The 12,960-nt window shown below is 47.3% G+C and overlaps 1 protein-coding gene across 2 annotated transcripts in view; it reads left to right on the top strand.

Moving 5' to 3' along the window:
- Nucleotides 1-12,960, top strand: part of LOC116322258 (semaphorin-6D-like) — a 103,367-nt gene that overhangs the window by 42,202 nt on the left and 48,205 nt on the right. For both annotated transcript variants that reach the window (XM_039605599.1, XM_039605598.1), the window contains 3 exons: nt 4,347-4,555; nt 4,778-4,892; nt 11,637-11,694. In XM_039605599.1, the coding sequence (XP_039461533.1) occupies nt 4,414-4,555; nt 4,778-4,892; nt 11,637-11,694 (315 nt within the window). In that variant the 5' untranslated portion in view covers nt 4,347-4,413. The remainder of the gene's footprint in view (nt 1-4,346; nt 4,556-4,777; nt 4,893-11,636; nt 11,695-12,960) is intronic.

Genomic DNA, 12,960 nt, shown 5'->3' with positions numbered 1-12,960 from the left:
ACCGGGCCACAGAGGTGAGCCGCCGCTCGGGCCGGCTGACTGGTCATTTGTGGGCGCACAAACAGGAGGCTGTCAACAGCTGATTCCTATCACCTGTCTCTGTGAGTGCAGCAGAGCTCAGCTGACTCGAGGCACACAGACTGTAAAGTAAAGATGGATTCTCTGATGGCTGTTTCTTTTGACCAAATCCAAATATAACTGAAAAAATCTGATTGGCTGCTGTTCAAATATCAGAAATGACATCAGCTTCCTTCCACTGACCTTCATGAAGGTCGAGCTGAATCTGAGGCCAGGTCAGCGTGCTGTGGTATCACCAACATCAGTTTGAACCACGTTCATAAAAGACTTCATACCAACCTGGTCTGACCAGAGCTGGGTCAGTACAGGTGAGAATGAGTGTATGTCCGTGACTTGTGGTGTGAGGGAGGAGCTTCTGAGCGAGCGCTCTCAGACGTCGGTGTTCAGAGTGGGGTTAATGTGGATGGTACAAGATTCCTGGTTTATTCCAGTCAGGGTGAAGAGCTCTGCTCCGACGGCTGGGCTGAAGAGATGGATCTGATCTAACACCCACGTCACACAGTGTCAGCGTCACTAACAAGCCTGCCATCTGCTGATGGACACTTTAAGCTGTGCGTCGCTGTCACGGGGAGCACCGGCGTGTTCACGTTAGCGTGTTTGCTCCCTCGCAGCGCCGCAGCATGTCGATCAGCGGTCATGTGTAGTCAGTCAGACGGGACGCTGATGAACCAGATCACGTGTGATCAGATCTGAATGTGGTCTTTGTATAAATGAGTGTAAACGAGTGTGAAGGGTCATGTGCTCCGAGGACGACGATCCAGACAGCAGGACAGGGCTGGGATCACACGGGTGGAGGTGAAGCCCAGACCAGCACCCGTCGGAGGAGCCCTGTGGAGTCGGGAGATGCAGGAGGAGAAGCAGGTCCTCCTTAAATGGCTCCTGTTGGGCGATATCGAGGCGTTTGAAGGATAAACGGCTGGAGGCGGCGGCGGCACAGCTGATGGTAATGAGCTGAGGCTGATTTACTGGATGAAATGAAAGCAGCTCTCATTTGTGCTCCTGTCTGCTTCTTCACAAAGGAGCTGCTGTTTCCTCGATACCTGTAATCCAGCACGATTTAACGCCGAGGCAAACAAATGCAAATGTCGGCCTAATTACCAGCTGTCACAGCACGCCGCCATTGTTTCTGTCCTGCGTCACGGAGAGATGTGGAGCTGGAAGCATCGGCCGAACCACAGCAGACCAAACTTTTATGTTTATCAGTGCTCAGAGGTCATGTGACATTTAGGGGATGTCACAAATAATCAACACCATCGTTATGGGGGTGTGGCCTCGCTGACTGACAGGTGGAGGGTGACTCAGGTGTCTGTAGCTGCTGTCTGCCTGAACCGGACCTCCGAGTCTGTGTGACGCTCTGCTAGTGATAGCTGATAGCTTTGCCCTCCACCCCTCATCCACCGACAAAACACTGACGGAGGTGTGCACATCCAGCTGCTTTTAACTAGCACAACACACACACACACACACACACACACACACACACACACACACACACACACTCGAGGGGAAGAGACAGTACTGCGGCACAGGGACCATGACATCATTGATTAAGGGTCAGACCTAAACACCTCCAGGTGTACCCGCGTGTACCTGCGTGTACCCGCGTGTACCTGTGTGTACCCGCGTGTACCCGCGTGTACCTGTGTGTACCCGCGTGTAATGAGTTCTTGTCACAGAGAACTCGTGGGGAAATGTGACGAGGCTCCAGACAGAATGTCTCAAAGACGGCCTAAATACAGCCACATTTTCTCCAAGGTGAGCTGTGTGTGTGTGTGTGTGTGTGTGTGTGTGTGTGTGTGTGGTTCATTAGACCAGGCCATGTGTCTCAGGCTTGTCTCACTGAATGAGAATTGACATGAGGGCTTCTTTGGCTCCAAGCAGCAAACTAATGATTTAAGGAATAACACTCACTCTCTCACACACACACACACACACACACACACACACACACACCTGATCATCTCCCAAAGACACACCTGGACTACATCCTGGGATTGACCAACCCCTAGTTGGCCCCAGCTGTCCTCTGGGCAGGGTACAGCTCCCAGAGATTAGACCGAGCCGGGCTCCTCCTAATGTAAGTGTCAGTCTCATAAAGCAGGTTTGTTTAAACTGGGTGGAGCTGCAGAGTGACGATGACTCGCGTCCTGAGTGGACACACATCGTCTTCCCACTCTGGGACTTCCTGTCTGTTCTTCACGTTTTTGATCTTTTGCGTCTCACTTTTGTGATGTTGAGCTTTTTTACCTGCTGCTGTTTGATTCGTGTTGATTTCAGAGAAAATGTCTGTGTGATTGTGTAGGGGTCTTTACTCAGGTGATGGTCTCTGTGCTAAAATACATGCGTGTGAGTGTGTTTGATGCAGCTGCCGGTAGTGCAGGGCAGAGGATAATGTCTGGATCAGCTGCTGATATTTTCACTATAACTACTGTTTGTGTGAGCAGCGAGCCGCTCTCGTCACATATCTGCCGTCTGTGACAACATTTAGTGCTTGTGTTGGCGCTGATGTGTCCCCTGTGATGCACAGGTCCCTGAACACATCGCCGTCCTCTGCAGTCGCACACGTCTGTAACTGTCCTGTGTCGTGGTTTTGGGATTGTCGTGCCTCAGAGTTCCCGACTTTGGATTGGCTGCTCTCAGCTTTGATCTCTGACTGAACGTGAATCTGATTGGTCAGTTGAAGCCGTTTCATCACCGGCACTCCCGGCTGCAGCCATGTTGGAAATGACCAGAAATGGTGAGCCGTATGTGACCATGACGATGTGCTTGCTCCTCGGGGAGCAGTTTGTGGGCACGATCAGACTCCTCCACGTTCTACCTCCTGTCTCCTCCTCACACCTCGTAATGGAGGCGAGGAAGGTGTTGGCACCAGCAGGTTTCTGAGGAGGAAGAAAAGTGACGTTTTCAGATCCAAAACTGGAGGAGGGAGTGACGCCTCCTTCATTCTGCTCCATTTCTAGGCCAGGGAATAAAGAGGAGGAGGAGTGGAGCTCATCACCTCTGGGACCGCCTCCCGCCTTTCATTTGTCACTTCATGTGACAGAACGAGGCGGAGAGGTGAGGAGAAGACAGGAAGAGGTGATGGAGAGGAGAGCGTTCACCTTCATGCTCACTCACTGTGACACCAGCGAGCTGAGGAGAGGCTCGCCTCCAGGGGGCGCCCCGGGCAAGATCAGCTCCTATTGACCCGCAGCGCGCGCACACACAAACACACACATTGTTGTTTTGATGTCTTAGTGAAGACATCTAATTGAAATAATGCTTTCTTGCTGCTTACCCTAACCCTGAGCCTAGCTGTAACCCTGACACTAAAACCACATTTTGAGTCTAAAAAATGTCTTCAAACTCATGAGGATGGGATTTTTGTCCTCATTAGTGACTGTTGGTCCCCACAAGGATGGTAACATTCCAATTTTGGTCCCCACAACCATATGTAAACAGGCACTCACACACACAGAGGTCCTCAGTGGGACTGTGGGGCCTTCAAGAGATCAGATAACATCAGAGAACAGATGCTCCTGTTATCTGAATTAAAAACACGACTCATTCAGAAAAATATCTGCTTCAGTGTTTGATGGGACGTGAGCACGCAGGTGACAGTCAGGTGGACAGGTGGAGCACCACAGATAATAAAAAATAAACAGAATACTCTGGGAGCTGTGTGATGTCATCGAGAGGTAATATCCTGATGAAGACACAAAAGCTCCGCCCACCTGCTGGTCAAACCTGCGCTTTACAAGGGAACCCAATCAGAAGCAAGCTGTTGAAGGGGAGGGGCTAAAACAGCTTGTTTCAGACAAAGACGAACCGTGTCCTCTCTGAGGCCCATACAGAAGCATTATTATGAAGTAGGAGTCATGAAAAGCTGCTGTCCATGAAGCAGTGGAGGAGAAAAGGAACAGAGGGGGGTGGAGTTACTGCTCGTGCGGCCTCGCCGCAGTGCCTGATAAAAACACGACAAATGAGCAGGCAACAGCGCACTGACTCCACCCTCCCGCACCCCCACAGAGCCTGGACTACACCCCTCAGGTGTGACGGTTCCTGCGTCCGTGTGGGTGGTGTGGACACGGCACACCTGTGCAGCTGTGACAGCTCTGTGTTAATGTGCTGAGAGTCAGAATCGAACGCAGGTTTGATTCTGCGGCCCGACAGGTGACTGCGCGGCTAACGGCTGAGCAATATGCTAATCCTCAGGATTTATAGCTGTGGCTGAAGAGCGGTGACCTCTGACCTCTCCATCTAACCTCTTTGTGTCTTTCTCCTGACAGCTGACGTCTGCAATGACCTGCTGACATCACCGTCCCACCGCCCCCTCCTTCCCTCTCTTTCCTTGCAATGGCCCTGACCTGCTGGCTGTCGCCATGGCGACCCCCGCCCCTGCTGCTGCTGCTGCTCAGTTCCTGGTTGCCGGCTGAGTCGGCTTCAACCACACCCTTCCCCAAAGACCTGGAGCCAATCAGCGTGGTCAGCTCGGAGCGTGAGTATTGGACAATGGTGATGAAGTCGTCCCACTGTGGTCGTTTCACATCACTATAGCAACCGTTCCTTCATCTGATTGGACAGAGACAATCTATGTCTGCTGTGTTCCTGTTTGTTCTGATTTCAAAACTGACCACACCCACATTTGTAAGCATGCTCTCTACACACACACACACACACACACACACATACACACGTTTATGTTTTTGTGCGTTTGCAGAGTCGTTTCAGTACCCGGGGTTTCAGGGTTTGCTTCAGGACAACGACACGCTGAGGCTGGGCCTGGACTTCCAGAGGATGCTACGGATCAACCACGTGCTGTACATCGCAGCGAGGTCGGCACACACACACACACACACACACACATGCACACACACACACACATACACACACACACAGCTGGACCGAACCTGATGATGCTTGTGTGTTTTCAGCAGCTTGAGTAAACCAGTAAACGTGACCTGTGAGGACACATTTGTTTTTAGTGACATCATCAAAGATGATTTTACCGTCTGGACTAGGGATGGGTACCGGTGCCATAATGGCACGGGTTCTGACATAAACGGTAGTAACCAGACCGAAAAGCAGCGCACATTTCGGTGCTCTTTTTTCCTGAGATGTCATACACTTTGGATTCTAGCCAATCATTTTACGTTTCCGAGGATAGTAGGCGGGGCCAGGTACGTACGTTCTTTTAGAGCAGAGCTACAGATTAAAAATGCCCAAGGCGAAGCAGTCAAAAGTCTGGCTGTACTTCACAGCAAAAGATGCAAACTCAGCAGCCTGCAACAAGTGCTTTAAGCTGATACTGTGATACTGTCAAAGGAGGTAACACCTCAAATCTGATGAAACACCTGGCGACGTATAGCATTTTGTTAAAAGCCGAGAAATGCGCCGTGTTTGATAGCTTGCTGCGAGACCTCACACCGTGCACATCTACTGCGGGTGTGGTGCCTGTTATCGGACCGGAGTTAGCAACATCCCCCAAAACCCCAAAGAGGAGAGTCCTGGCCCCTAGCCCTGTCAGCGTAGCAGAAATGATGAGGATGATGATGGCAGCAGCAGCCGTTCTCCTCTGCGTGAGTAGCTTCATGTTGTTCGTGTGTAATTAACGTTGAGTAGGCTAACCACATTATTACATTAATGCATGTAAGGTGAACTAGCAAACACCGTCGTAGTTACATGCGGCTGTCTTCTTGTTTGATGGCAGATACTCCCTTCACCCTGGCCAAAAAGGCTAAAATGACCAAAGAAAAAGTGGAAAACAGTTAAACATGAGAGGTTTTTGGACAAAGTTTGTGTTTTTTCCATTGATTAAGCACCGGCACCATTTCATATGTACTGGTTTGGCACCGGTATCGGATAAAACCTAAACGATACCCATCCCTAGTCTGGACACGCCCACAGGCTCTGTTTTATTAACATAATCCAGCATAAATATTCCAAGAACAGTAGTGAGTTTCCCGTAGCTGCACACTGTACTGCAGTAGTGAGTCGGTCAGTTGGATCAACATGAAAATCAAAGTGTTCCTATTAGCACTAAATCGTTTTAGTCTCTTTAAAGTGATGATTTGATGTTTCTGTCAGTTTAAATTCAATTCAATTCAATTCAATTTTATTTATATAGCGCCAAATCACAACAAAAGTCGCCTTAAGGCGCTTTATATTGTACAATAGATCGCACAATAATAAATACAGAGAAAACCCCAACAATCATATCATATGACCCCCTATGAGCAAGCACTTTGGCGACAGTGGGAAGGAAAAACTCCCTTTTAACAGGAAGAAACCTCCGGCAGAACCAGGCTCAGGGAGGGGCGGGGCCATCTGCTGCGACCGGTTGGGGTGAAGAAGGAAAACAGGATGAAAGACATGCTGTGGAAGAGAGACAGAGATTAATAACAGATATGATTCGATGCAGAGGGTCTATTAACACATAGTGAGTGGCTGGAAAGGAAAAACTCAATGCATCATGGGAATCCCCGGCAGCCTCACGTCTATTGCAGCATAACTAAGGGAGGATTCAGGGTCACCTGGTCCAGCCCTAACTATATGCTTTAGAAAAAGGAAAGTTTTAAGCCTAATCTTGAAAGTAGAGATAGTGTCTGTCTCCTGAATCCAAACTGGAAGCTGGTTCCACAGAAGAGGGCCTGAAAACTGAAGGCTCTCCTCCCATTCTACTTTTAAATACTCTAGGAACAACAAGTAGGCCTGCAGAGCGAGGCGAAGTGCTCTAATAGGGTGATATGGTACTACAAGGTCATTAAGATAAGATGGGGCCTGATTATTTAAGACCTTGTATGTGAGGAGCAGGATTTTGAATTGAATTCTGGATTTAACAGGAAGCCAATGAAGGGAAGCCAAAACAGGAGAAATCTGCTCTCTCTTTCTAGTCCCTGTCAGTACTCTTGCTGCAGCATTTTGGATTAACTGAAGACTTTTCAGGGAGTTTTTAGGACATCCTGATAATAAAGAATTACAGTAGTCCAGCCTGGAAGTAATGAAGGCATGAACTAGTTTTTCAGCATCACTCTGAGACAGGATATTTCTAATTTTAGAGATGTTGCGCAAATGGAAGAAAGCAGTCTTACATATTTGTTTAATATGTGCGTTAAAGGACATGTCCTGGTCAAAAATGACTCAAGGTTCCTCACAGTGTTACTGGAGGCCAAGGTAATATGCCATCCAGAGTAAGAATCTGCTTAGATACCATATTTCTAAGATTCTCAGGGCCGAGTACAATAACCTCAGTTTTATCTGAATTAAGAAGCAGAAAGTTAGCAGCCATCCAGGTCTTTATGTCTTTAAGACATTCCTGCAGTTTAACTAATTGGTGTGTGTTACCTGGCTTCATGGATAGATAGAGCTGCGTGTCATCTGCATAGCAGTGAAAATTTATGCTATGTCTTCTAATGATGCTGCCTAGGGAAGCATGTATAATGTAAATAGAATTGGTCCTAGCACTGAACCCTGTGGAACACCATAATTGACCTTAGTGTCTGAAGAGGACTCTCCATTTACATGAACAAATTGGAGTCTATTAGATAGATATGATACAAACCACTGCAGTGCAGTACCTGTAATACCTACAGCATGTTCTAATCGCTCTAATAGGATATTATGATCAACAGTATCAAACGCAGCACTGAGGTCTAGCAGGACAAGCACAGAGATGAGTCCACTGTCAGAGGCCATAAGAAGATCATTTGTAACCTTCACTAAAGCTGTTTCTGTGCTGTGATGAGCTCTGAAACCTGACTGAAACTCTTCAAATAAGCCATTCCTCTGCAGATGATCTGTTAGCTGTTTGACAACTACTCTTTCAAGGATTTTTGATATAAAAGGAAGGTTGGAGATTGGCCTATAATTAGCTAAGACAGCTGGGTCTAGAGATGGCTTTTTAAGTAAAGGTTTAACTACAGCCAGCTTGAAGGCCTGTGGTACATAGCCGATTATTAGAGATAGGTTGATCATACTTAAGATCGAAGAATTAATTAATGGCAGGACTTCTTTGAGCAGTTTTGTAGGAATGGGGTCTAAAAGACACGTTGATGGTTTGGAGGAATTAATTATTGAAGTTAACTCAGAAAGATCAATTGGAGAAAAAGAGTCTAACTTAACATCGATGGTACTAAAAGTAGCTGTAGATAATATTACATCTGTGGGATGATTATTGGTAATTTTTCTCTAATGATAAAAATTTTATTTGTGAAGAAGTTCATGAAGTCATTACTAGTTAACGTTAAAGGGATTGTTGGCTCAGTAGAGCTCTGACTGTTTGTCAGCCTGGCTACAGTGCTGAAGAGAAACCTGGGGTTGTTCTTATTTTCTTCAATCAGTGACGAATAGTAGGATGTTCTGGCTTTGGGAGGCTTTCTTATAAAGCAGCAAACTATTTCTCCAGGCTAAATGATGATCCTCTAAATTTGTGACACGCCATTTCCTCTCCAGCTTACGAGTTATCTGCTTTAGGCTACGTGTTTGAGAATTATACCACGGAGTCAGGGACTTGGTTTGAGGCCTTAGTTTTCACAGGAGCTACAGTATCCAGAGTCGTGCGTGAGTGAGAAGGTAAAATTATTAACAAGATAATCAACCTCTGTTGGAGTAGTGTTCAGATAGCTGCTCTGCTCTATGTTGGTACAGGGCATTGAAGATGATAACAGTGGGTGGATTATATTCTTAAACTTAGTTACAGCACTTTCAGAAAGACATCTACTTTGATAAAGTCTACTCTCCACTGCTGTGTAATCAATGATTGTAAATGTAAATGTTATCAGGAAATGATCAGACAGCAGAGGGTTTTCAGGAAACACTGTTACGTGTTCAGTTTCTATGCCATATGTTAAAATGAGATCTAGAGTGTGATTAAAGTGGTGGGTGGGTTCTTTTACATTTTGAGAGAAGCCAATTGAGTCTAATAACAGATTAAATGCGATGTTGAGGCTGTCATTTTAGCATCTACATGGATGTTAAAATCACCCACAATAATTATTTTATCTGAGCTGAGCACTAAATCAGATAAAAGTCTGAGAAATCAGAGAGAAACTCTGTGTAAGGCCCAGGTGGACGATAGATGATAACAAGTAAGACTGGTTTCTGAGTTTTACAGCTGGGGTGGACGAGGCTAAGCATCAGGCTTTCAAATGAATTAAAAGTCTGTCTTGGTCTTTCGTTAATTAATAGGCTGGTGTGAAAAATTGCTGCCACACCACCCCTCGGCCTGTGCTTCGAGGTTTCTGGTAGTTAGAATGACTCGGGGTGTTGATTCATTTAAACTAACATACTCATCCTGCTGCAACCAGGTTTCTGTAAGGCAGAGTAAATCGATTTGTTGATCAATTATTAAGTCATGTACTAACAGAGACTTGGAGGAGAGAGACCTAATATTTAATAATCCACATTTCACTGTTTTACTCTTTGGTTCAGATGTGGATACTGTGTTGTTCTTTCTTTGTGATTTTCTATGTTGAAGTTGTTTGTTGCTGGTTTTGGTTTGTTTTTGTCATTTTGGGAGCTGACACAGTCTCAATGGAGATGGGTTTTGGGGGTAGCAGGAGGAGAGAAGCTGCAGAGGGCGTGTAAGACTGCAACTCTGCTTCCTGGTCCCAACTCTGGATAGTCATATTTTGGGGGTTTAATAAATTGGTCCATATTTCTAGAAATGAGAGCTGCTCCATCCAAAGTGGGATGGATGCCGTCTCTCCTAACAAGACCAGGTTTCCTCCAGAAGGTTTGCCAATTATCTATGAAGCCCACATCGTTTCTGGGACACCACTCAGACAGCCAGCAATTTAAGGAGAACATGCGGCTAAACATGTCACTCCTGGTCTGATTGGGGAGGGACCAGAGAAAACTACAGAGTCCCACATTGTTTTGGCAAAGTTACACACCGATTCAATATTGATTTTAGTGACCTCCGATTGGCGTAACGGGTGTCATTACTGCCGGCGTGAATTATGATCTTACTGTATTTACGTTTACCCTTAGCCAGCAGTTTTAAATTTCCTTCAATGTCGCCTGCTCTGGCCCCTGGAAGACAATTGACTATGGTTGCCGGTGTCTCTAGCTTCACATGTCTGAGAACAGAATCACCAATTACCAGAGTTTGACCCCGGCGGGTGTGTCGCCGAGTGGGGAAAAACAGTTGAACACATGAACAGGTTGGTGGTGTACCTGGGGCTTCAGTTTAAGACTATGCTTCCTCCTCACCGTCACCCAGCCGCCCTCTTTCCCCAGCTGCTTGGGGTCTGCCGGGAACAGCTAGCGGGGCCTCACGCTATCTTCGGCTGCACCAGCTACAGGGGCCTGGCTAGCTACGGGTGAATGAAGGGTGCGGCCCGAGTCTCCAATTCAGTAATCCTGGCCTCCAGAGCTGCAAATATGCTACATTTGTTACAGGTATCATTACTGCTAAAGGAGGCCGAGGAGTAACTAAACATCTGACACAATGAGCAGGAAAGTGCAGGAGGGACAGGTGAAGTAGCCATGGTGCTAACGAGTCGGCTACGAGCTAAGCTAAGCTAGCGAAACAGTAAAGAGACAGTGAGTGAATACTTTGGCTATAAATTAGGCAGTGAGCACACAGAAAGGGTGATTCAGATGAAGCACGTTAAGATTATACTATGAAAAAGGGATGTATCAAAAGATTTAAATTAAATTGCTAAGCAGAAAAGCTACTCAGAAACACCACTGTGTTTGAGCAGGAACAGGAAGTGATACTATACCACAGAGCGAGCGAACACCAGTTTAAATCTGAGGCTGGAGGAAATCAAAGGGACATTTTTCATGTTTTCTGTCCATAAATTGGTTTTATTGTTGATCCTGAAAATCAAATCCAGCTCAGAGAGCAGCAGCAGCCAGGAATGACTCTTGACCCTGAACACACCTTCACTCAGGTGAACGTCTCCCAGTGTTTCCTGCTGTCGGCTGTACTCTGAGAGGATCTTGGCTTGTCACATAAACAGCAGAATGAATATTTCTGGAAACAGGAAGTCACCATTCGGACGTACTTTGGCCTCCGGATGGTTCCAGCCTGCCCAGCCAACGTTTAGCTCTGTGCTGTTAGTTTGCTCATTAAAATATTCAGCCATGAAGGGGCCTTTGAGTACGACTCACACCGCGAGGTCATGGATGAACCAAAATACTCAAATTAATTCATTCAGAGCATCACGGGGAGTTTCTGCCACGCAGGTCTTTGTAGAAAGTCTGAGTGAAGTTCTTACGTCAGTTTTTTGAAATATCACAATAAGCCTTTGGAGCTTGAGTATTTTTAAGATCCATTGTCGTGGTGCAGAGCACAGATCATACATGAGGATCTGTGTTTTTAGGACACGGCGAACACAGATCTGAGAATCTGAGCCGAGTCTTTGACGACGGCCTGAGTGTGGTCCAGACCTCATCACTGAATATGTTTTATCAGCAAAAACAAACAGTTTTAGAATCAACAGCAAAATAAATAATAAATAATGAACAGCTGTCAGTGTTCCTGATAGGAAGTGCATCATGGAGGGGGTCGGTGCGCAGCACATCGATCGTAGCCCATTAAAGAGGCTGACTCTGTGCTTTGACCTCCGCAGGGATCACGTGTTCGCAGTCAACCTGACGACGGCTTCAGGGGAGTTCGTCCCACAGATGGTGAGTACGATCGCACAACGACATGGCTGCGTGGAGTTCCCAGGGTGTCGCCTCACACAGTCTTAGAATAAAATGTTCAAAGACAAATGCAAAGATCTGTAAATGCACATGAAGGCAGTCAGAGCTGTGTATGAGATGTGGGGCCAAGCATGAAGCTGACTGAGGTGTAAGACATCAGACCCAGGCTGTGGAAGCTGAGCACACCTCCGAGCAGCTCACTGACATGATTTCTAGAAGCTAAAACGGGTTCTTATACGTGCGTTTCTACGCCATGCCTCGTTCACATCAGCACTTTGTTCTGTCCGACACTCGCATGTCAGAGACCAACGTGGGGTTCAGTGTGGTATGTACGTCACCACGCGGTGCTGGACACACAGTGGGTGTGGAAGAGCATCACCAACAGCGTCGTGTGAAACAAAAAGTTCATTTCAGAGTGAACTGGTCCAGAAAAATGTTCTGCTTCGAGCTCCCTCCTCCTCCCGTCGTTGCAGCTCATTGTTTTAAAAGCCAAGAAAGAAAAGTTAGTGTGTCAGGCCTGGCTGCGTGACGATAACCCTCCACGTGGATGCCAAAATGACCTCCAGTGTGAGAGAGGAGCCCAGGTGGAGGTGAGAGATGCTGATGTTCTGTTGGGCAGACAGAAGCCGGAGATGTTTCCTTCTCCCCCGGCTGGCCGTCAGCAGCGATGATGTCAGCGTGCCGCGCTGCTCGCTGCAGACTTTGGTGCTGATGGGTGTCTGCTCACGGTGCTCGCTGTAAATATCAGCGCGCACAACAAAACTGTGTGCGACGCACAAAGGACACGCTTCCTTTGATCTGCACACGTCCTCCTGATCAAAGAGAAGAGGTTACGGGGGCTCCTCACGGTAATGGGCCTCCCGGTGCATTGTGGGATGGCGGGCGGCAGCAGCTCTTTGATGTGAGCTGTTACTCTCGTTATCGGTGCTCCAACCTGAGCGGCACGGCGAGGACCACGTCGGTCTGTGTATGTGTGCGCTTTAATCTGTAATTATGGACTCGTGTTCTCGTCGGGTTTAGCAGGTTTTACCAGAACATCCGGAACACGGCGCCCACCGCGCTGATTGCCCACCTCTGGTCTTTTAGGGGGAGAGACGGGAATAATCTGTATCCAGCTGGGATCTAATCCCATTTCTTTAAATCCTTCATGAGTAAAAGGGTCAGTGCGCTTTACAGGTGCTGTAGCCCCGCCTCTTTCAAGCTGCAGGCTGGGCTTTTGTCTGTCGAGGTTATCTGTAGGTGTGTTTA

Source organism: Oreochromis aureus, linkage group 22, assembly GCF_013358895.1.
Source record: "Oreochromis aureus strain Israel breed Guangdong linkage group 22, ZZ_aureus, whole genome shotgun sequence".
Lineage (NCBI taxonomy): Eukaryota > Metazoa > Chordata > Actinopteri > Cichliformes > Cichlidae > Oreochromis > Oreochromis aureus.
This window is presented reverse-complemented; position numbering and strand designations above follow the sequence as displayed.